At 35.4% G+C, this 25,030-nt stretch overlaps 2 protein-coding genes and 2 non-coding genes across 4 annotated transcripts; all 4 read left to right on the plus strand.

Annotated features, from left to right (window-relative positions):
* Nucleotides 1-1,906: 1,906 nt before the first annotated feature.
* Nucleotides 1,907-3,075, plus strand: LOC113331368 (putative F-box protein At1g33530). The gene is made up of 2 exons (XM_026578079.1): nt 1,907-2,341; nt 2,398-3,075. The coding sequence occupies exons 1-2, from the start codon at nt 1,907-1,909 to the stop codon at nt 3,073-3,075; spliced, it is 1,113 nt and encodes a 370-aa protein (XP_026433864.1).
* A 734-nt stretch (nt 3,076-3,809) lies between these two features.
* On the plus strand, nt 3,810-3,881 carry TRNAQ-CUG. Its single transcript has one exon. It is a non-coding gene; the product is annotated as a tRNA-Gln (tRNA).
* Nucleotides 3,882-5,575: 1,694 nt separating this feature from the next.
* On the plus strand, nt 5,576-5,647 carry TRNAQ-CUG. Its single transcript has one exon. It is a non-coding gene; the product is annotated as a tRNA-Gln (tRNA).
* An 11,722-nt stretch (nt 5,648-17,369) lies between these two features.
* On the plus strand, nt 17,370-17,873 carry LOC113331369. Its single transcript, XM_026578080.1, has one exon. The coding sequence runs from the start codon at nt 17,370-17,372 to the stop codon at nt 17,871-17,873; it is 504 nt and encodes a 167-aa protein (XP_026433865.1).
* Nucleotides 17,874-25,030: the final 7,157 nt, after the last annotated feature.

The raw sequence follows: 25,030 nt of genomic DNA on the forward strand, positions 1-25,030 counted from the left end.
GAGGATAACAATGTTATCATATCCTCCGAATATATAAGGGTAATTTCGCCATTACGAATTACGCGAGATAAGGGCTGGCTACATTTTCCCTTTGGGTGACCTTTTTTGTTTTATTGTTGGCCCCTAAATTCTTTTGAGTGGCCCCTAGAAACGCCAGGCTAATAAAGAGTAGCCAATGAGAGTCATTTGTTACGTGCACACTCGTTAAAGGAGTTGTGCACAAAATTGGACTGGAAGAAAACTAAAAAATAGAAAATCGGTATCAAAGTGACATATCAACAACATATTAAAGACAAAACATTATTAAGGATACTAATTAACCTCTTGGTTAATATTCCCGTTTCTAGTTTGACCAAAGAGCCCCCCTACAGATAAATCTTCCAGCATATAGAGTATAGAGCTGGCTTCTTGCAGGAGTTACTTACGGCTATAGTGTATAGAGCTGGTCGTTTGCTTGTGTTTTGCTAAATTCCGTATCTGACGTACGGTGGGGGGCTTTTCACTGTTTGCTAGCATTTTCGATTAAATTTGGCCAGTTTTGCTAAGTTTATAGTACAATGACACAACAGGAACCTGTTAGCTTACTTTAAAAAAAAAAAGGAACCCGTGTTAACTCTGAAGTGTAATGTACACGCAATAAATAAAACAGTTGTTAATTTTGAAAAAAACTGAAATATTAATAAATGGACAATATACTCGTAAATATTTTCTATCCTATTTCCATCCAAAAATATAAAACCTTATTGAAATATGAAATCCGAAAAAAAACGAAACCATGTATTTTCGAAATGTATTTAGTAATCATTTTTATTCTTATATTTGTATTAAGGAAACAAAAGTCATCGATTTTTTAGAAATTAAAAACGTGGGTAGACACGTACAATGACTTAGAGCAACTGCAGTGGACGACTAAACCCAAATTTGGTGTCGAGTGGGCTGGCGTAGTGGGACGGACCATCGATCAAAATTTGATCAAAGAGTAAAACTCGGACCAAATTTGGTCGGCGATTAAGACCAAATCCAAATATAGTCGGGCGTTTATATAATGTCCGCCTACCCGACGGGCGTTGGTATAATGTCCGCCTGTAGCCGCGCGTTCGTAAAGTTAACGCCTGATGCAGCGCGTTGGTATAATGTCCGCCTGGATGGGGCGTTGATATAATGTCCGCCTGAATGGGGCGTTGGTATAATCAACGCCTGGCATGGGGCGTTCGTATAATGTCCGCCTGGATGGGGCGTACGTAAAGTTAACGCCGGACACTCAGGCGTTGATATAGTCATGATCCCAAATTTGAAAAGTTTTGAAAACTTTACTTGGGGCGTTGTCTTTATCAACGCCCCATTTTTTTCTTTTTTCTTTTTTTTTTTTTTGAACCCGGGCGAACGTATAATCTCCATCCCACACACCAGGCGTTGCTATAGTTCACGCCCCATACAGGCGTTATTTTTATCAACGCCCCATACCAGGCGTTATCTTTATCAACGCCCCATGCCAGGCGTAATCTTTATCTACGCTGGACGATGAAGCGGACTTTATATCAACGCGTGACCAAATTTACTCGTCACCCGCTACGCCACAGGACGGACTAAACCCAAATTTGATCTTTTTTTTTAGTCTTTGGTCTTTAGTTATGCTCGCACCACCGTGGACGCTCTTAACGACATAAACCACGTCTAAAGACTTTTTCTCCATCATTTTGAAAATTCAGAGACAAATCCGGTAGTTGCACTTGAAATACAAAAACCCTAGCTTCTATTTACAGTGCGATATTTGTTCTTTTTTTGATCGGAAGAGTTTATTAAAACAAACATTTTTATCAAAGAATTCCGATTAGCAAACCCTAGCAATTTAACAAGAGATCATGATCAATTTGTGGAGAAGATAAAAACTGCATCCGTTGTCGTGATGGAGAACTTGAGTTTAGATATAGTATCAGCTGAAATACGTTCTCGATTGCCTATCAAATCCATCTTGCAATGCAGAAGAGTATGCAAAGTCTGGAGAAGTCTCTTTCAGGAACCCAAGCCAGGTATGCTTTTCACAAAATTCCCGAGCAATTTCGTTGGTTGTACCCAACTTTACTATAGAGAACTATCTTCTGCTCCTCCGAGGGTTAGCTTGATTGGAGATCAACAGAATTTTCACACAAGGGTTACAAAGATAGGCGATATAAATATTACTGTTAGATATTTCAGTTTAGTTGGTTCTTGCGACGGTTTGGTGTGTTACAAAACTTATCAGCCTGTACTCCGTGGTGTGTATATCGATGAGCTACGTGATGTCATGTACATTTTCAATCCCATCAGTGGTGAACGTGTTCGGCTTCGTAAGTCGGCGCAGGTATGCTTATTTTTTGTGTTGGATTCGGTTGCTGTCGTTCCACCAATGCGTTCAAGGTTGTTAACATTTGTTCCGTGACGAAATCCGGCATTCGGGTCCAAGTCTACACTATTGGTGATGGCCGCGGCTGGAGAGAAAAAGAATTTACGTATGATCCCTATACGTTAATAGGTGCTGGGGTTTATGCTAACGGGGCTCTTCACTGGTTAAATATAGCAACTAAAGGGGATATTGTAGCCTTTGATTTGACAGATGAAACGTTTCGAACTCTCCCATCACCACCTTGTCGTATTCTTTCCAGTTCCTTCTCCAGTTCCTATCGTAACCTTTATCTCGGGTTATCCACAAAAAATAAACTTCATCTCGCGTCGCTTGGAGGGAATCTGTGTCTTTGTTGCATAAATCGTGGTGGGCGGATGGATATATGGGAATTCAAGAAGAAGAAACCTATGACCATGTCTCTACGGAGTGCTCGTAACTCTTTCACTTGGATCAAGGTGTTCAGCAAAAATTGGGATTTAGAGCTTTTTAACTGGAATTGTCAACTGTCTTTAACAGAGGGTGAAATTTTGTTATGGCAGAATGGCGTTTTCTCTTGTTATGACGTTAAAAACACTTCTGCTGAGAAACTATGGTATGTTCAAGGTCCACAAGGGGAGGATGTGCAAGCAATTCCTCATAGTAATAGCCTTGTTTCGTTGAAAGGACTCGGAGAGGAGCTAGTTGGTTGTTAACTTGGGCGTCCCGAAAGTTAATTAGCTTGCACATTAAAGGATGCATGAGTGCTTCAATTCGAATCCAGATGTCTTTCATATTATTATTATCATTGTTTTAATTAATTCTTGCATTTTTCTTAGTTTTTTTTCTCTTCCATTTCTAGAGATTTCTATGTCTGCGATGTCATTGTGATAGCTAATTTTCCCTCTGGTGATGGGGGGACTTGAAGCTGGAGATTGTAGTTCGTGCTAAATGTTTCTTTTGAATATTTAAGAATAACTTTGGATTTATGAGATTACCTTCTTGATCGATCGGATAATATGGGGATGCAGTTCTTGCTTGCATACTGTGATTAGATTCCAATATAACCTGAAAACTTACAGCCATCCAAAATGAATAAATGGCATCAGAGAAATAATTCTACTTCCTACTATGGTGAGTCAAAATTATAAAACAACACCATATGCCAACCTTGTTTGGATCATATATATCATGCAGCTGTATCGGGGAGCATGTATCTTAAATATCTACACTTGGGAAGCCCCATCTTCTACCTAGACACGGAAAGATGAGTTCTTCATTAGCCACCAACGCCCACCGGAAAGTTAAACAAACTTTAACTAAGCAAACCAAATCCGTCCAATCAATTTGAATGACCTAATAATAATGAAGACACAAGTATAACAAAATGAAAGTTGTTACGGGTGCATTTTTTAGGATGAGCAAAGGAACAAGTTTTAGTCGCAAAAGTGGTTCTATGGTCTAGCGGTTAGGACATCAGACTCTGAATCTGGTAACCCGAGTTCAATTCTCGGTAGAACCTCCCTTTTTTTTACTACCACAGTATCAAATTTATGCCATCATCACACAACATTGATAGGATCCATATAGAAATTTATGAATCAAAATCAGGTCCACTAGTCACATAATTATAATACCTTGCAACTAAACTAAAGCAACAATTGATCCGTTTGTATTACACATTGCATTTTCGGTTTGACTTATCAACATGATACTGGAGAAACATCCGAAAGGCGTCATTTTCTTTGATGGAAAAGTGAAACAATCCTCACCGAATTAACTAATCTAGTATTTTAAGTCAACTGCACAGGGAAAATAATCAATTCGTAATAAAAACAATTACATTTTTCTCTAAATTAGAGAATAATCAGCACAGGGATGAAAATTGAAACCCCCTAAGATATTGGCAGTCTTAAGCAAATGCAGAAACAAAAAAAGAAAAGAAAAAGAGGATGGGTAGATGGGATACCTCAAGTATGAGTAAAGTTGCTGCCTAATCATCATACAAATTTTCTGCAGCTCAGTGTATCACAAGTTTCTCAACCAAGGTTGCATCAAAGAGTTACGTTCAATTGAAATTCAGAGATACTTTCCATTATTTGCTGTGACAATCGTATATGAGCAAGATTCTATCCTGATAATATTGAACATTACCATTAACTTCCGAATTGAAAGACGGAGAAGTTCCTGGATCTGAACTTGATACTTCAGATGTCCCAATTTCAGTTGCAGTGAAGGTGTCCCAAGTTCAGGACTAGTGGATGGTGTCACAGCTGGACCTTGAATGGTATTGTCCTTGTTTTCTGGATGTCCTTCAGGTGAATCCTGTAGCTCAGAAGGCACTAATCCAGCTACTTCAAGGTCCTTCTAAGGTGATCCAACCAAACCTAAGGGAAGTACTTGTGAATGAGAATGTTTCATAGTCACAATATTACATTTCAGTTCCTCCATGTACTGTCTCTCCCCAGGCTTAAGCTTGTTGCACAGAAAAATCTACTAGAGCTGGAAAAAAAAGAAACATGAACAAGAGAAAAGTTCGAATTACAGATGAATTGTGAAAGGCTCGAGCAAAAAACGGACGAGGAATGCTTCACCAAGAAACGAAACAAAAGAAACTCTGCAGTTAAAAGTTCATGGTATACACCAAAACACTTGCGTTAAAGCCAAAAAGCGAGGGCGACTCCTTGTTACCTATCCAGTAGGTCCCAGTTAGACTGAGTTCCCTTAGCTTCTGCAGCCACCGCTCCACAGATGATCCAGAAACAATCTTTATCTTGAACAAAGAGTGGATGAACGGTCAATATTCAGCTATTAAAGCAAGGACCTGGAGAATATCAAGCATTGTGCATAAATACAGACAACGCCATATGCCAACCTTGTTTGGATCACATACATCATGCAGCATCATCCGGGAGCATGTATCTTAAATATCACACTTGTCCCTGCAGTAGACCTTCAATGTCCACTGGCACTGTCATAATCAGCATATCTTAGGAAGCCCCATTTTCTACCTAGACATGAAAAGATTAGCCACCAACGCCCACCCAAAAGTTAAACATGAACTTTAACTAAGCAAACCAAATCCATCCAATCAATTTGACTGACCTCATAATGAGGACACCAGTATAACAAAATGAAGCGGCAGAAAGTTGTTGCGGGTGCATTTTTGGTTTTATACATAAGAGGAGCGAAAGAACAATTTCAAAAATCAAAAGAGGTTCTATGGTCTAGCGGTTAGGACATCAGACTCTGAATCTGGTAACCCGAGTTCAATTCTCGGTAGAACCTCCCTTTTTTTTTCTTTTACTACCCATGTCATTTCCAAGATAATTTGATGACAGTTCAAGTAACCAAGTCAGGCATCAAAATCCCAACCAACGACACCAACACCTCTCAAAAACAACACCTATTTTCCACTGCCCCTTGAAAAGCAACCAATGAACCCATTGAAACCGGCAGCAAACCTTTGTTACAGGGTCAAGTAAATATGGCAAACTGACCCATCTTTCTTCCTTGTTTTCTCGTCAAATACCAGAGCCAAATACTCATGTATTCATAAGCAACTTGTTCTTGAATCCAGCTCAACTGGTAATCTTCTAAACGGACTCAGACACCACTTTAAATCCTCTCCAAAACCTGTGCAAAGACTCACCTCTCTATAGTTAAAAGGTGGCAACAAGAACTGGCCGGTCATTCAGGCATTTAGCCAAGCACCGTGTGCAGCTTTGAGTTGGTGACGGATTGTGTAATGGATGCATCTTGGAAACTACCAGAATCAATTTCTTACCAGAAAATGTGGATTAGAGACAAACCCACTGTCCTAAACATTCACATAAACCTCAGATATTCATCAAAATGCACTTTATTCACTGAAGTTAACAACAACAACAACTTGCCTCTCTTCCCTGGCTGAGATAACTTCTGAAACTGTTCACTATCAATCCTTGTTGTGAAGCCAAATTCGATAAAAACACATCTTCATTTTCTTCTCCGCTTCACATTCCTTGTCTTAACCTCCTCCATTACTCACCCAAATCGATGGCAGCAACTCGTTTTCTTCCTTATCTCCATCGGCCAAAACTTCCATCTCTTAAACCTTCTATTGATACCTTCACATACGACGACGGAACCACTGTCAAACTTCTGAATCGACCAACCAATTTCTGCATCTTCATGTGTTGAACTCACATCACAATTTCGAGACCATCTGCTGCCATCTTGGAATCAAAGACAAACCGAAGTTCTTAAGTCTTCTCAACATCACAGACCCACCTTCGAATTCCTCTTCCTTTCCAATCAACACACAGACTACAACCAATTTTTTGCAATTCAAAATCAGCAATTTCTTCTCATCTGCTTTGATTTCAAAATCTCACAGATCCCCTTTCCTCTTCTTGAACAGCAACCTTCCATCTGATTGAAAAAACCCCAATCTCAGTTTCTTCTTTGATTCAACCAAAATCATTGTAGCAAACTCTCCCTCGAATCTTCGTTGTCTAAATTCTTCGATTTCCTTATCTGAGTTAAAAAGAATTGAAGATGATGAAGAAGAAAAAAGAACGACAACCGAATTTTATAAATTATGGGTCTGAGAATAATTTTCTTCCAGAAAATGGGTGCGCGCCTTTAGTTTTGGGAGCGTGGGTTTCACAGTGGAAAGATCTGGGAGAATGGGTTTCCCTGTAGTTTTCACTTCCGCAAAGTACTGTCAGACAGAGAGTATGTTACAGTCGTTAGATCAATGAAACCAACAGTTGTAACTCAGCCCTAATCTTGCCGGGCGGATATCCAACCCTTATAAGCAGCTTGTGCTTCTAGGTTGAGCAGGAAAGGAAAAAAGGAACCCTAAAATCTGCCCCCTCTCCCTCGTCTATCATCATTATGTCAGAAGCTGGTGGTGGTTGAGTAACATCATCACCCACAACAAGAAACAACATGATGATTTCTCCTCTCAAAATGTAAATATACTCTTTATCTGTCCATCCATAAGTGCTTCACAAATTCTTGAGATGTAGCTTCACAGAAGATCTCTGTCGGCTGCTAAGATCCGTTCAGCGTTATCCTGACTCTGTTTATCTGGATCCTTCTTTTCCCACTATATTCAATGTTTATGTACGTGAACCAATTACCAAACAAGTCTGTCAGTTTGGTTTTATTTTTTATTTTTCATGCATATGATGTAAAAGGCAGAAAAAGAAATTGAACAACACATAAATGAAATCATGAATTGGAGATGTTGTGTATGGTTCCATAGTGACCGGTTTAATTTTTTCATTAATGAAAAGATTAGTTTGTGTTTGTTTATACTAAAATCTACTTAGCTACAACTTTGTGTTTGGTTGCTTATTTTTTCATTTCATCATAGTCTTATGCTGTAATTAGGTTATCTGAGAATTGGAGTATCATAAGTTTGAGGCGGAATATGTGCCAAACGCAATGAAGTATGTTAATGCTCCAGCCAATGCTTGAAATTACTTCTGTAGAGGAAGTGGATTGAACAAACATTTTACAAATCAAATTTATCCACCAGTATGCCAAAACTACTAGGCAGTAGTGAATTTAGCAACCTTCTCAATGAACAAATGTTCAACATGGATTGAACAGCAGAGAGGGAAACAAAGACCAAGAACTGACAAAGTTGTAGTAGTTCGCAGTTAAGGAATCTAAAGAAATACCAAGAACTGGACTTGTTTGGCCTGCTTTAACTCATGTTGTTCAACCTGGGGATTGTATAAATCTTTTGGTTGTTCTTCCTGCTCATACTTCAGGTATCCATTTGTCCATCTTCTGTTTCTTACTTTGTTTTTCTCATTTGCTTTAAATGCAATATCTCAGGGGCTTTAATTTTCCTCTTTTTGCTGATTATTTTCATTTGTTTTGAATTTGGTTGTGCTTTGGTGGCCAATGATGGTGACTAATGTCAAATTCATCTTTTCATGTTTAGGTAGAAAATGGGGCTTCCCAAGATTCTCTGGTGACTGTGCCAGTGGATATCGAAAGTTTTCGCAGGGATCATTATAGACCACAAGTGTGATATTTCAAATAAATAGCCCACAAAGTCCAGTAATTTAGTCCACCAATATGGCAACTTCTTATGAGCAGAGCCAGAGCTGACAAGAACATAGAAAATAAAGTGGGGAAGAGTCAACTACTTAGCTGAAATTGTAACCAAATTATAATAATTTAAACAGAAAATAAGTCAACATAATGAAACGCAATTGATACAGTTCATTCATGAGTTATCCAAATGTTAGCTCTTCAAGATTTTTTCACAAATTCTAAATATGGCCTCGTGCGCGCAAAACTTATACAAAGAGGATTTGGTTTTTGTATACTGGAGTGTGTTTTCAAATGCAACCTGTAAGACTTGTTTACTAGTATTGCGTAAATTCTAGAACTATTTCATTTGCTAAAGAGGCGCTCGGCTTTCTTTGCTATGTCATCCAATGCGCTCCAACCAAGGTTGGCATACGATGTTCATTATCTGTATTTCTGTGCGGTGGCTGCAGAAGCTAATTGAACGAACTGAAGCTAACTGGGGCATACTGGATAGGTAACGATGATTCACCTTGACCTAGCTTTTGGCATTAACGCAAGTGTTTGGTGTGTACCATGTCGGCACACGAGCTTATAACTGCAGCATTTTTTTTCTTCTTGTTTCTTGGTGAAGCATTCCTCATCCATTTTTTGCTCTAGTATTCTTAAATTTTGATATGTAGATCAAATTCAAGATGGATATCATTGATGTTAGATAAATAATAAAAACAAATCAATGATAAAATAAATCAATCAAGAATAAATAAATCTACATACCAAAACAATAATGGAGACGATGTTTAACGTGGTTCGGTCAACTCGACCTACGTCCACAAGCAACCCCGTAGGATGAATAATAATATTGATCATCAGAACATTCTGAGATGATTTTACAATTACATTGAGACACTCTATTTATAGAGTATGAATAATTAATATAAGATATTATATTATTCTCTAGAATATATATCCTAATTAACTATAATATGAATAATATGAAATTAGCTAGATATTTGACTTATCTAGAAAACTACCTAAATTACACGAGATCTTTTTATTCTTGGAAACTTAACTGATCTCCCTCGATCTTTTGTGTTGTTTAATCTCCGTTGATCTTCTGGTAACTTGAGTCTTGATCACTTCATCTTGACTTTGACTTCAGTTTGTATATTGTATGGTCTTCACTTCACGTGCCATGTATATCACGGTCACTTGACTTAACCTCCACTTCACGTGTCTTACTGCACAATTACTTGATTTAGTCTTCACTTCACCATATAGTTTCATCGGTCCTTTTCTGCACCTCGGCTACTTGTTTGTATCTGCTATATATTCTAATAAGTATCTCACAAATTATCTGTAATGCGTACGTTTCTCTTGTTTCTATTTCATTTTTTCTTAGTCTAGTAGCTTTTCTGTACCGACAGCTTTAACTTGAGGAGAAATGTTGCATGGATTAAGAGCTGTAATGTAATATTGTGGCCATGAAACGTTTCTAGTCCAAAAGTACTTCGCTTAATAAATTTGGTTGGATCACCTAGATATGACCTTGAAGGAGCTAGCTTAGTGCCTATTGAGCTAGAGGATTCACCTGAAGGACAATATATACATTGAATACCATTCGAGGTCCAGCTGTGACGCCGTACACCATTCACTGTAACTGAAGTTGGAACACCTTCAGTGTCAAGTTCAGATCCAGGAACTTCCCCATTTTTCATTTTGGAAGTTAGTGGTGACCTGAAGAAAGAGGAGTCATCTCACAAGAGTACACGGCATGGTGCAGTGCAACTCAGAGAGTGACAGAAATGGTTTGTTCAGTTGGTCAAACAACAAAGCATCTGGAAGAAAATTCACAGACTCCATGATAAAATTCGAACTTTCACATCTAAAGCCTTTCTCTAAACTTGACCGTGAAGTTGGAATAGAAGCGATGAGCTATAGGTCAGATATTGACTACAATGGAAATGAAAGAGAAGCATTCTCTCTAGCAAGGGTGCAACTCTTGGTCCACCACATCTTTTTCAATATGCCAACACAAGGGACCTGAATTTGTCAGCTACGCTGAGTTGGAAATTGCAACAGGTGGATTTTCCATGCAATTTTTTTAGCGGAAGGTGGATTTGGGTTTGTCCACAGGGGAGTCCTACCAGATGGCTAGTCGGTCGCGGTCAAGCAACATAAACTAGCTAGTTCTCAAGGGGATCAAGAATTTTGTTCAGAAGTCCGGAACAAGCTTACAGAAAATCTCACCCTTTAAAATTCTCTGTGTCTATCACAGCCATACATAGTGGTTCAGCAAGTGCTGTCAGACATAGAGTACGCTATAGTCGTTAGATTGGATAGTAGAACGAAAACAAAAATCAACGGCAATAACGTAATCCTAAACTTAGGGCATATTTCTAACCCAATAAGTAGTTTAGTTTCCCGTTTGTGCCTCCATCCCTCTTCTGAGTAGGAAACAAAGGAACCCTAAAAACAAACAACCACAGTTCAGTTCTCTCATCTATCTACGATGATGGTGATCATCAAACGCAGTAGCAACTACAAAATCATGGCAAAAGCAATTGGTGGTTCAATAGCATCAGCTCCACCATCAACAAGCTATTAGCACAATGATTTCTCCTCTCAATATGTAAATCTATAATCACTATCATTACCGGCCAGAGATAATCCAAGCAGATCTCTTTCTGCACAACTTTGATTTATGTGAACCAATTACCAAATAAGTAAAGAAATTATGAAATGAGATAATTTCTGTCAGTTTTATTTCTTTTTGTTTTGATTTTCGATTTTCAGTCCATGAAAATGCTATGTAACATGGATGTAAAAGGCTGAAAAAGAAATTGAACAAGAGAACAAGAAATTGTTATATGAGTTTTATGTCTTTAGAAAATGTTATACTGAAAGTTCAACAGAATGTGGCGTTTCATTTCATGCGTTCTGCAGATTTTGCATTTATAGTTTATGGTTCTTGATCCACTCTTTAACCTTATGAAGATGTTGGTTTAATTTGTGGTTCATAATTTACTCAATGTAGTAGTATCTTTTCCCGAAATACTTGGTAGGTTCAATTTCCTGGCAACATAGAACATCCTTTTTGCTTGGCAAGGCCTGTGATACCCACAACTCTCCACATGGTCCTGTAATCTTACGTTGTTCTGGCAACGGATCTAACCAAGGTGCTTCTGCAGGAGCCTTATCAGACATATCAGTATGTCTCGCACTACTGGCACCAATAAACACCGACATACAAACAACAACTGAAAGGACCAGACCAATGCAGTAGACTTTGCTATTAAGCATAGTGGTAATTGAATATTTAAGCATATGATTCTTGTTCTCTAACTTTGTTTACTTCCTTGTATTTTTTGTTTGGAATGTCTGAACTGAACCATGGATGTTTACGTTTTTAATTAAGCATTTTTATTCTCAATGCTAGTCTTTGAAACATTGGCCGTTGTTCCTCGGTTCATAATGGTTGCTCTTAAAAATTTGAGACTCGGATTTGGACCACCAGTTGACTCACTAGGCGACCGATTCAGTATGGTATTTTAGTAAGTCCAAATTCATTACTGTATTTATCAGCAAAGCCAAAGTTGTTTTGAATGGAGTACATCCTTCAGCTGGCTGTTGAAGCATATGTGTGAGTATACTTGGTCGACTTGAAAATGGCCATCTTCTTGATCCTCGACACAATTGTAACACATTCAACACCTCCTCGGCCATTACGTTTTGCACTGAATTTTCTACCAATACTCATCTAGCTAAATTGTGTTCACAAAAACTTAACTTCTTATAGCTAGCTACCTAATTGGCATGCATTCTAATTCCAAGTGGAAAATTCAAGCTGTACATATTTTGCAAGGGTTCCGGCTGCTAGTGCTGCATTAAAATATCCATATTAAAAATCAAAACCACAAATAAAAATAAATAAGTAAAAAAAAAAGTAAGCAGAAGAGATTTCAATGTCTAAATAAAATAGTTAACTTTGTGCCGAACAAATTCTTTTTGCTTCTAATTATAAGAATTCACTTCTGTTTCTAATATCATAGTACTTATGGTTCCAAAATAGCTCCGATACCTTGCGCGCGTCCAAAATGCACTCCGAGATTTCTACTGTATTTTTCCCCAAAACAAACTAAGGGTAATATGAATAAGCTAAAACCAAATGAAATACGTCGCTAAGCAGCCGCCATGTGGCTTAGTGATAAAAAACAATATATCATTTGTTTACCTTTTTTTTGGTGCATTACAAAGCTATTATATTTCTCGAATAGTTATTAGATTGTAAATGAGAGATTTCAGGGTTTGGGGAAGAGAGGGTCAAGGCTATTTGGAGACAAAAATTCATGCGACATTGACTTAGTCAACCTTGAATTCGTCTTCGTTCTTCATTTCAAGTGGTCAATTTTTTCTTCAAACCATTGAAATAATCATGTTCTCCTCCTGATTTCAATCTGTTTTACTGTTTTTATTCATCAATTTCTTAACTAATTTTTTCCAATTGAAATCTTCTTAATCTATGCCCTAATTCAAAATATTCAGTCTTCTCTTAATCTTCAGTATCCCGCGTGTTTAATCTATCATGTTATTTACAATCTACTAGTTTGGTGTTCCTCAATGTTTCTCTTATCCTCTAACTGATTTGTTTTGTTTGTAATCTTCTTTTTGTTTTTTCCATTTTAGGGTCATGAGCTAATGGAGAAGCCGACATTGAGTTGCAGAGACATCATCATGAGATTTGATAATTCAACAGTGATATTTGAGAAGTCTGGTTTATTTCTAATATTGGGTATGGTTCATTGATACTTCATTCTGGTCATCTATTTTTTTACAAATGATTCTGAATTAATCCGTTAGAAATATGTGAAGTTTAGTCATTCTGAGGATTTTGGGGAGATTGAGATCCTACTTAGAGTAGAGATTTGATTTTGATTTTATTTCTTAAAGATTCTTTCTCTCTATCAAGTTTAATCTCGGGAAAGATCTACTGTGATGTTGTTAAATTCTCTCTTCATGATGAATTTTGTAAGTAGGATTAATAGGGTTTTAGGCTTTATTCCTCCTGGGGGTTTCTTATTGGAATTAATCTGTTGCTCATTTGCATTAAAATATGTGTTTTCTTTTAATCTTATCATTAAGAAGATTAAATTAATATTATCATGAAAGGATATTTTTAAATGATCACTAATGATCTCTTGGATAGTGGGTGGCTATCTTAGAGTTTTTGTTACACTTGGAAGAATTCTTTGGTTGATTTCTGATGATCATCTTCTAAGTGATGTGGATAAGTATATGGGTTATTTAACGTTTGGTATCCAACAAACGTCCAACACCTAGCTTTAGTATCCAATATTTGAAATATTAAGAGTTGGTACCTTGACCACACGGTGACTGTCAAACGAACTCATTGACTTAACTAAAATAGTAATTCTGTTACGAAACTCACACTTTTACCTAATTATCCTTATCAAAGATAACAATGGCTTGAGTTTTCCTTCACTCCTGTAGTTATAACACACGTTTCTAAATATGGCATAATATTTAAATAAACGTTCATGATTAAAAAACAAGCTAAAACCAAATGTATATGAATTTCATCTTCTTTGTCTCTCTGCAGCTCGATCCAATGAAGAACAGCGAGAAGGCATGCCTGGGTTACAAAAACCACATATCGAAAATAAAGATTAAGGAATGCTGATCGTGATTCTCAAATCGACTTATACCCTTCTCAAACTTTTTTTATTTTCTTTTTTGATTATCTATCATTATGAATATGAATCGGTCACTAATAAAACTTGAAGAGACATTCTTAATGTCTTACTCCTGCGTACAAGATAGTACTTGGTATTTCTGTTTTAGGGTACAATAAAATTGAAATCATGATTGTTTCCTCCAAAAGAACAGATAGAGACATGATTATGGGAAGGTTCTATGTGAAATTATCGGAAGATACTATCAGGATGTTTGTCTTGTTATTCTGGGATTTTGTGCAGTTGTTGAGACTAGGTGTTTGATCATTTAGAGAAACTATATTCCTGGCCATGAAGAGAGAACTCCAGTAACAGGTGACAAGGTACGTTTGGCACAAGCAAATCTGTAATATTCAACTCCTTTTTTCTTTTTAGTATTACAGCAGAGAACAATTACAGAGATCATCTATGGCATAATAGATAAACGAACCCATAGCTGCTGCCAAGGTTCAAGAGCGGGAGAGCAGCTTGAAGGCCAACAATGAGTCAATTTAGGGATATACTCCAATTGAAAGGCCAAGTCGCCTGGATCCTAATACAAGGTTAAAATGTTATTTTAGTCTTCATTTTCCTTGACAACATTACCTCTTCACCAGCAGAAAGTCGCGCACACAAGGTGTTAGAAAAAAACCTAACCGAGTATAACAACACTAATATTCAAGGTAGGCTTGTAGCTTTTGGATTAATTAAGTTGTAACCGTAAGATTAACGTATTTTCAAAGTTAACTTCAAGTTAGGTCAATGGTTTGACTTGACAGGCAGCGTTTGGTCAAGGTACTAACCCTTAATATTTCAAATGTTGGGTAACAAAACTAGGTGTTGGACATTTGCTGGGTACCAAACGTTAAATAACCCTAAGTATATTGGTCTTTTCAGTTTCCTGCTCTTAATGGTTAATTCTAATTGATTGGACTACCTATATCATTATTGCAGGCCTATATTCTTATAGTTCCAAGGAATAGTATGTGTATCTTCTTCTGCTATATCTCTTTATAAATTCCTCAGTAGCTCAAGTTTAGTTCTTACATCTCTTTGCTTTTTTTCTCAATATTTTCTCCGTCAGTTAGTGTTAGCAATGGCTTTTTCTGCTGATCAAGTTAGGGTTCTAGACTTAGTTGAAGATGTTGAGGAGTTTCCACACAGATTTGTTGCTATGTTATTTGACAAATATCGTAGCTATTATAAAACTTCAGTAAAACATCACCTCAACAGAATCTGGACCATCAACTCCTCTGATTTTAAACTTGCAGAACCCTATGTCCAAGGATTGGGTATTCAAAATATGTTTGTCATGTTTAAGAAGAGTCAAGATAAGGAGTTAGCATATGTTGCTAGACATTCTTTAATGTTTGGTCAACTATTTGTTGTTCAACATTTAGGTGATCTGGAGTTTATATTTGATCTGGTCTGGGAAACTACATTAATGTCGGTTCAAATTACCATTCCTACAGATTTGGTTAATAAAGAAAAGGCTAGGGAAGTCTTGGAGAAGATTGGTACCTATGTTACGGTGGATACTCATGCAGGAAATCTTTATGAAGCAAAGGTTATGGTACCCTTGAACTCTCCTCTGACAAGAAAGGTAGTTTTCAATACCAATAGAAGAACTTACTATATGACTGCTTTTTATCCAAAGCTTTCTTTTCAAGCTTGCAAGAAATGTTTTGTTCTCTATCATGATGAAGAAAGTGTAAGGAGATTCAGATGAGAATATATATCAAAGCCTTGCCTGCTCCTTCCCATCGAGCTACTCATGTTGATGTTACTAAAGTGGTGGCAAACCAAGAAGTTGGTGAGTGTTCTGATTCTGCTGGTTCTTCAAAATCTGGTGCTGCTAATGCTATTCATCAGGAACAATCAAAACCATCTGCTTTTTCTATTAGCCTTCAACCTTCAAGGGCTCTTGGTAATAAGGGTTCAGCTTTTTCTTTGCATGCTTTTTCTTCTATTATTCCTGCAATATCTGCTTTGACTATTAGAGAACCTGTCATTACTGGTCATCCTTCTAATACTCTTCCTCATGTCTATTTCAAATCTACTGGTTATTTGTCACCTTATGATAGTTTTACTCTTGGATATGATGGGCCTATACATGATAGAAAAGGAAAAAGAACTAGGACTGCCTTTGAATCTGTTTTCCCAGGTTTTAGTTCTTTTTTTTCCACCTCTTCGATGATGCCTACTCCTCGCTGGCCTCCTGTGTCTTCAGTTTCTCCCTTTAGTCCTCCTTCTGATACTTCTTTCAATACTGGTAGCTTAGGAGTGTCTTCTAGTCTTGGTTCTGCTGATGCTAATGTGTTTTGGTCTACTTCATGTACCTCCTTCTCTCAGACTGTCGTAACTTCTTCTGGATTTATCTTTGACTTTGGATCAGAAATGAACTATTTCTCAGAAATTTTCATGCATCTTAGTTCAGAAAATGATTTTTCGAGTAATACTGATCAGAAGGGTAAGTTTAAAGATGTTGTAGTTCTTGAACCAGTACCTTTAGCTTCTCTTCCTCCTGAATATGTGATCAGTGATGAGGAATTTGAAAAGGAAATCAATCTCATGATGATGAACTCTTACTCTATGGATATTGAACCCTCCTCGGCTCATGACCTAGTAAGTAACTAAATCACTTATTCGTTTCTTTTTATCTCTGTGTTTCATTGTCTATACTGTTCTACTACTATTTTTTCTTCTTTGCTTGCTACTCTGCTGAGTTGTTTTTAACAATGAAGTTCTTGTGTTGGAATATTAATGGGTGTTGTTCTGACAAGAAATGGCGGCACTTGTTGAATCTTATTAGGAAATATAAATTAGATAGTGTTTGTCTCTTAGAAACCATGGTTGATGCTGAAACAGTTAAAAAATATACTCATCATTAATCATTTGATTCCTGGTCTATCATTTCTGCTATGGGTAAATCTGGTGGTCTTGCTTTTGGTTATTTTGAAAAGTCGAGTATTGAAGTGCTTGGTAGTTCCTTAAATATGATTCATATCTTATGTGATATTATGCCTTCTATCAAAAACCGTGTTGTTTCTTTTGTGTTTGGTTCTTTAAACTTGGCTAGTATGATAAATCAATGGAACTTTCTTAGTAGTATGAATGAAAATAACAACAATCCTTGGTTATTAGTGGGTGATTTTAACTTTATTTTACATAGCTCTGAAAAATAAGGTGGTAATCCAGATAAGTCTTTTCCTCCTAATTTTGTTAAGGAAAATCTTTTAAAGATGAATATGAATGAAGTGTTTTCATATGGTAATCCTTTCACTTGGCGTAATAGAAGATTCAAAAATCCTTTAGAATTAATTTTTGAAAAGCTGGATAAGGGTTTTATGAATGATAAATGGGTTACGGCTCTTCCTCAAACAAGGTTCACCAACTTAGGTAGAGTCTACTCTGATCATAGTCCTATCTTGGTTAAGTGTTTTTATTGGGAACGAAATGTAAACATTCCTTATAAGTTCTTCAAGTGTTGGCAGCTTAACCCTGAATTCAAAGATGTTCTTCATAATTCTTGGTCTAAAAGTGTGAAAGGTTTCCCTGATTTTATAGTGGTTAGTAAACTCAGAAATGTGAAGGATGAGTTGATCAAGTGGAACATTAATTCTTTTGGTCACATTAAAACTACGATAGGAAGACTAAATGCTGAATTAGAAAATCTTCAAGCTTTACCTTACTCCCCTCAGATTGGTGGTTATATCTTGAATTACTCTAAACAACTGGATTACTAGTATGAAATTGAAAATAGTTTCTACAAGCAAAAACTCTAGAATTAATTACTTTACTCAGTATGATAAAAAAAAATACTCACTTTTTTCATAATACAGTGAAGCTTAGAAACATGTACAATACTATTCACACTATTAGAGATGAACAAGGTAACTGGTTAGAGAATAGAGAACAAGTTGCTACTTTGCTTTCTAGACATTTTAAGAAAATTTATACTTCTTCCAATCCTGAAAATTATGATTTATAAGAAGCTTGTTAAGCCTATTATTTCTGATGAAGTTAATTCCTCTTTGACAGCCATCCCTTCGATTAATGAAATCATTGATACAGTTAATAATATGGCCCCTTGGAGCTCACCAGGACCAGATGGTTTCACAGCTGGTTTCTTCAAGGATAATTGGGACATTGTTCACTCTGAAGTTGTGTCTCATATTCAAAAAAATTTCAAAAATAAATTTCTTCTTAAACAGTCTAACTATACTTTTATTACTTTAATTCCAAAAATAAAAATCCTTCCTCTCCTCATGATTTTCGGCCTAATAGTTTGTCAAATTCTGTCTATAAAATTATTTCAAATTTTTTAACTAATCGTTTAAAACCTCTTTTAGACCTTTTGATTTCTCCTTATGAATCTGCCTTTGTTGCCAATAGACAGATTCATGATAATATTGTTATCACTCATGAAATTTTTCATTCTTTAAAAAAAAAAAAAAACTTTAAAAATGGTCATCTAGCTATTAAGCTTGATCTTTCTAAGGTATTTGATAGGTTGGAATGGCCTTTTATTCTTGATGTTTTTAGGAAACTTGGTTTTTCTAAAGATTAGTGTCAAATGATTTTTCAGTATATAAGTACAACTTCTTATTCTGTCTTGGTTAATGGTTCGCATGGTGAGATCTTCTTCCCAACTAGCGGCGTTAGACAAGGTGATTGCCTTTCGCCTTATACTTTTATTTTATGTATATAAGTTCTATCTCAGATGCTCTTAAAAGCAGAAGAAGATAAATTGATTCAGGGTTTTAAGTTCAAGAAGAAGAGTCCTTCTATTTCTCATTTATTTTCTGCGGATGATTGCATGTTGTTTGCTAAGGCTTATGTTACTTATGTTAGGAATATTATCAAGATTATAAATGTTTTTGCTAAAGCTTCTGGTGAGGCGATAAATTTTGAAAAATCGGGTTTCATCACTAGTGGTAAGATGCATCATAAGCACATTAAGATTTTATCTAGAACTCTTAAAATGAAATTTCTCAGTAACTCTGAAAAATATCAAGGTACCCTTTTATTTATAGGTAGAGATAAAACTAAATCCTTCAATTATCTGATTGTCAGTTTCTATTCTAGATTGAGTTCTTGTAAGAAGACCAATTTAAATGTTGCAGGTAGAATAATTGTTACTAAACATGTGCTGTCTAGTTTAGCTGTTTATCATATGTCTTGCTTTCCTCTTCCAAAGAAAATTACTTCAAAAATTGATTCTATTCAAAGGTCTTTCCGGTGGTCAAAAAAGAATCCCAAACATTCTGCGTATTTTCGTTCTTGAGAAGATATAGGTAAATCTAAAATGTGTGGTGGTCTAGGTGTTAGGAATTCTTATGCCACTAATAGGGTCTTTATCTGTAAACTAGGTTGGAGAATTATAAAGAACCCGAACATCTTGCTTGCTATATTTTCAAAGGACAAATATTTTCCAACCAAAATTTATTAGAAATTGACAAGGCTATTGATACTTCTTCTTGGATCTGGAAAAGTATTTTAAAAGGGTTACATTTTATTAGAGATAATACAGTAATAAAAATAAATAATGGGCCTTCTTCTTGTATTTGGAATTCAAATTGGATTCCAGGGTTTTATAATCCTCCTGTTTCTTCTCATCCCTCTCACAATAATTATAATTTTGTTAAGGATCTTATAAATGTTCAAAATAATTGTTCGAATGTCAATCTGTTATCTATTTTATTCTCGCCAGATAAAGTAACCAGAATAAGGTTTATTAGGTTAAATCTTAATCAGTGTGATACATTAATGTGGGATCATACAATGAATGGTAAGTTTACGATTAAGTCAGCTTATAGAATTTATATGAATGGGTATTGATTGTTTGCAGAAGATTACGTTCTTTTTGTGGAAATTATTTGCTCAGATGCTCCCAGTTAATACCTTGCTTCAGTATTATAACCCGTATGTGGATGTGAATGTCCTCTTTGTCATAATCATGAAGAAACTGTAATGCACTTGTTTGTGAATTGTTCTGTTTCTGCTGATATCTGGTTTTGTACTTCTTTACAACATTTGATAATGGTAGATTTGGATTGGATGGATGATATTTTTCTGTATTGCATAACTCAATTCTTGGTATATCTCCTTTTAAAGTTTCTTGGCCTAGTATTGGTGTTATAGTCATGTGTGTATTTGGAAGTTAAGATGTGATGTACTTTTTAGAAATACTTCTATCGACCTAAACAAGGTCATTATGGAAACTAAGAAAATGATTAACACCTATATTGTTCCCCCGTTATGCTTTGGTGGTTTAGTTAGAGATTTTAAAGTTCTTGTAGCTGAAGTGGATCAGTTTATGTTTGTTGATGGTTCTTTTAAAAAATTTAATATGGGTTTGGGTGTTATCTGGTGTGAAATTTCAAGAAACCTAAGAAGTTCTCGCTCGGACTTTGGTTTGATTCCAGATGCAGTAGGTGCTAAAGATGCTACTGTAATTTTGGAGATCTCTTGGGCAGAAGAGATGAATCTCTCCAAAGTGGTTTTCCTTAGTGATTGTCTCCAACTGGTAAATTTTGTGAAAGCAGTCAGATCTAATACAGCGTGGAAAGGTAGTGATCTTCTTGTCAGTGTCGTAGTTAAATTTCTAGTTTTTGTTCTTTTAAAATTATGTATATAAAGCGTGTGAAAAACCATCTAGCTGACCGGCTTGCACGTCGGGCTAGAAAACTCAGTCTTAAGGATCTTTGGATCTCCTATCCTTCTTTTTTGGATTCTCTTGCTAGGATGGAGACCTTGAATGTTGTCTGTGATTCTCTAATGTCATGGTGTGTTTCTTAGCAAAAAAATAAAATATTAGATTGTAAATCCCACCAGCCTTGTCGTGAAAATTTTGTAATAATGATAATAATAATAGTAACACCATACTCAATGTTCCTCGCACACCTTACATATTGAACTTGTTTTTACATTTTCAAACTAAAATTAACACTTTGGACAACCTTCGGCGTATTTCATTTGCATTTCTAATTTAGATGATTAACACGATTACATTAGATGCTAAAAAACAATAAAAATATATATATTCACTAACAGATCGATTATGAATTCAGAGGTTGAATTACTTTGTTAATTGGATTTCAAAATCAATGTCAATTATTGTGTGTTTGTGTATGTGTTGTTGTTGTTTGGGCGTTCATCGTTGTTCGTAAAGATACTCATAGCCTGTTTGGATACTAGAAGCAGAAATTGTAAGCAAAATATTTTTGCTTCACAAAAAATTAACTTTTTAACTTTTAAAAGTCATTCGAAAGTTGTGTACTCAAACTAACTTGTGATTTTTCTACTTTCAAAAGTCAAAAAGAAACTTCTAAAGTGACATGCAAACAAGCTATCAATTTCAACCCAACTTTTTCAATAAAACATCACCCTGTTAGTATTTTATTCTTAACCTAAATCAAAAATACCATTTTAGTCTATCAGGCTCAGCATTTTAGACCAACAATAGCCCACAAAGTCCAGTAATTTAGTCCACCAATATGGCAACTTCTTATGAGCAGAGCCAGAGCTGACAAGAACATAGAAAATAAAGTGGGGAAGAGTCAACTACTTAGCAGAAATGGTAACCAAATTATAATAATTTTAAATAGAAAATAAGTCAACATAATGAAACGCAATCGATACAGTTCATTCATGAGTTATCCAAATGTTAGCTCTTCAAGATTTTTTCACAAATTCTAAATATGGCCTCGTGCGCGCAAAACTTATACAAAGAGGATTTGGTTTTTGTATACTGGAGTGTGTTGTCAAATGCAACCTGTAAGACTTGTTTACTAGTATTACGTAAATTCTAGAACTATTTCAGTTGCTAAATGCACTGGTACAATTTAGATGCCCTCTTTAAAAAAACAAAATCCACAATAATGAAGATCCTTTTTGAAAACGTAAATGTTTGAAGCATATAACTAAGCAACTGACAAGGGTTTATTCAATAAATACTTTTACAAATTTGTGGAGAATTTAAATAAGTCACGAAAATTAACAACTTTCTAAGAGTTGTATAGAATTAAGTAAAATCTTGCAGAGTTACGAAGAATTATATAATGTCTTATAGAGATTTGTAGAGTCCTAAAAAGTTGTAAAAAATATATTATATAAATATTTGCATAAATATAAGAAAATATATGAAAACTAATATCATAAATATAAATTTAATCTTACCTTAATTATTATACTAACTTTAACTAAAAAAAGAATTATTATAGAGTAGATAACATTTTTTCCCAATAAAATACAATAAGTAGTAATAATAAAAATAATTATTATTACACACTTGAACAAAATAAATAAAATAAAAAAACGTTTGATCATAACATATAATTTATATGCATCTATGATTTAATTTTAGTCGTATATGCATCTATAATATTGGTTTTATTGATTGTATATATTTATGAGATAAAAAAAGCAAAGAGAAAGAGATTAAGAAATACTTTAATTTTTGGGAAGTTTTCCAAAATCGTGCATATTTTTCAAGACTTTTGTCAAGGAGAATCCAAACACAAAAGTCACTCAAAGTCTTGAAAATAGACAAGTACACAAATTTTTTGAATGTTCAAGTACACCAAATAAATAGCAAAATACCAAATCAAACACCACAAATTCATATTAGTACAAGAGTTTTTGTAAAACTTACCCAATAGCAAATTCATTATAACTCTTCCCAAATCTGGTCGGGAAACCCAATCATCAAAATGGATATATGTAAACCTTCTGACCATCTGGTTTTCTTAGAGCATCATCAAAATCACTAATAGGTTTTATCACGATTCCTCCTCCATCATAAAAGGTACAACCAAATCTACCCGTGGAAACCCAATCATGAAAATAACTTATCAAATGACCAAGAGGTATGTCTTTGCAGTTTTCAGAAGTTGCAGATGAGGGAGAACTGGTAAGAGTGCATACAGGTAAAAGAGGAAGTGGTTGAAGAGGATCAAGAGCAACTTCATCTTCCTCAAAGTTGTTCTGACTTCCAGGGTTTAAATTCATACTCTCATTACCATTCTCAAAGTTATTCTCACTTCCAGGGGTTAAATTAAGACTCTACTCCATGGTTTGTGGTGGTGGTTGTGAAAATGATGATGGAAATCAGGTGGGTTGTGGTGGGGGTGACGGTGGTGTTGGTTGAGATTGAGAAAAAAAAGATGGGTGACTTTATAAGTAGAAAACCATCGCAGCAAACCCTAACGGAAGAAACTCTTTTTAAGAATGATCAATGAAATGAAAGCTCCACAGTCCACACTCCATCCCCAACACTCTGAAAAAGCAGAGAGAATATTATCTTTTTCTAATTTAACCATGATGAAAATAGAGTGATGATATTATGCGAACCGAGAGCTATACTGTCAAAATGAACCCCATGTATCTGATTGACACGTCTAAAGCAGCCGAGAATCCAGATACTTCCAGATACTTCTTTCCGATGTTACCCTTTTAATTAACTCACTGTCTCATGGCCTTCTGATTTTTATTTTACTTTTATTGGCAAAATAATTTATTCTTTTTTTCACCTACCTTGTTTGGTAAAATTTATGATTATAGATGATCATAAATTGATAAACGATTTTGACATAATCATTTTTAAAATAAATTTTCCAAAACACATTTTTTCAAATAATTGATTATCTTAAATGATGATTTAAAAAAGGAGAGGAAAGAACAATGAACAAGGATTTTGTTTTTAGTCATGTGTTATCTTTTTGTCTCTCTCTCTTGATAGTTTAGAGAAAATAAGAAGAAAAAGGGGTTCCTTGAAAAGTTGGAGAGTTTTTTTTGGATCGGACTGAGTCGAGCTCTGAGGATCAGCGACGAACTCGGAGAAAATTTTTCTTCTCAGTCTCTCTTTTTCAGTGCGTAGCATAAATCTTCAGGTGTTTTTCGTTGAGTAATTCTTACATCTTAATGATGTTAATCAGTAGTTCAGGTGCTTTTTTCATGATTGATTCACCTGAAATTATCGAAGTTAATAATTTTGGGGAAAATATGAATAAATCTCATTTCAGATCTATTTTTAGAGATGAAAAAAATTCTTCAGAGGAGAGTGTTTTACAGGAACCTCCATCTTTATATATATCAGATGAGGAAATTGATGAGAGTTTAACTGAATGGAAATTTAATCTAATTGGTAGATTGGATTTTGTGAAGATGAAGTTTGTAGTAGCTGTAGCATCACTAAGAAATCAATGAAAGCTTACAGGTAATTGTCAAATGATTCCTCTTGTTAAAGGTTTTTTCATAATTGAATTGAATAATGAAATCAATATGAAATATGTTTGGAATGTATATTGGATGGTTGAAACACAAGTTTTAAAGTTTTTTTTTTTTTTGAAGCATACAAGTTTTAAAGTTGAGGGAATGGGAAACTAATTTTAATCCAACAGCTCAAAAAGTAACTACTGCCTTTGTTTGGATTCATTTTCCTGGTTTGGGTATGGAGTATTTAAAGAAAAAATCATTATGGATCTAGGTGAAAGATTTGGTAGAGCAATAAAAGTGGATGAAATTACCTTGAAGAGAGAAGTAGGTTACTATGCTAGTGTTCTTGTGGAAGTTTATTTATCAAGGTATATTCGAAATCAAATTGTTGTAAACACAAAGTATGAGAGCTTTACTCAAGAGGTCCAAATTCCTTAGGTACCTAAATTGTGTAGTCATTGTAAGGTGGTAGGTCATTTGGCATCTGAATGTAGAACAAATAATGGTAATTTTAAGTTTGGAAGGGAACAAGCAAGGAAGGAAAGAAAACAGTGGAGACCAAAGGAAAAAAGTAAGGTTGGTTTTGATATATGCATCACTAATGAAGAAAAAGCAATGGAGCAACAAGTTGATGATCTATTATTTGGTGAAGATGAAGTAGTTGCTGCTGTTGTGCCTCCATTAC

The sequence above is a fragment of the Papaver somniferum genome, unplaced genomic scaffold (assembly GCF_003573695.1).
Source record: "Papaver somniferum cultivar HN1 unplaced genomic scaffold, ASM357369v1 unplaced-scaffold_125, whole genome shotgun sequence".
Taxonomy (NCBI): domain Eukaryota; kingdom Viridiplantae; phylum Streptophyta; class Magnoliopsida; order Ranunculales; family Papaveraceae; genus Papaver; species Papaver somniferum.

Bases quoted from the DNA above. Each gene is read 5' to 3' on its own strand.
- LOC113331369 (XM_026578080.1), top strand. From the start codon at position 17,370: ATGAATATGAATGAAGTGTTTTCATATGGTAATCCTTTCACTTGGCGT.
- LOC113331368 (XM_026578079.1), top strand. From the start codon at position 1,907: ATGGAGAACTTGAGTTTAGATATAGTATCAGCTGAAATACGTTCTCGA. The intron at 2,342-2,397 runs GTATGCTTATTT...AATGCGTTCAAG, and splicing joins GGCTTCGTAAGTCGGCGCAG to GTTGTTAACATTTGTTCCGT.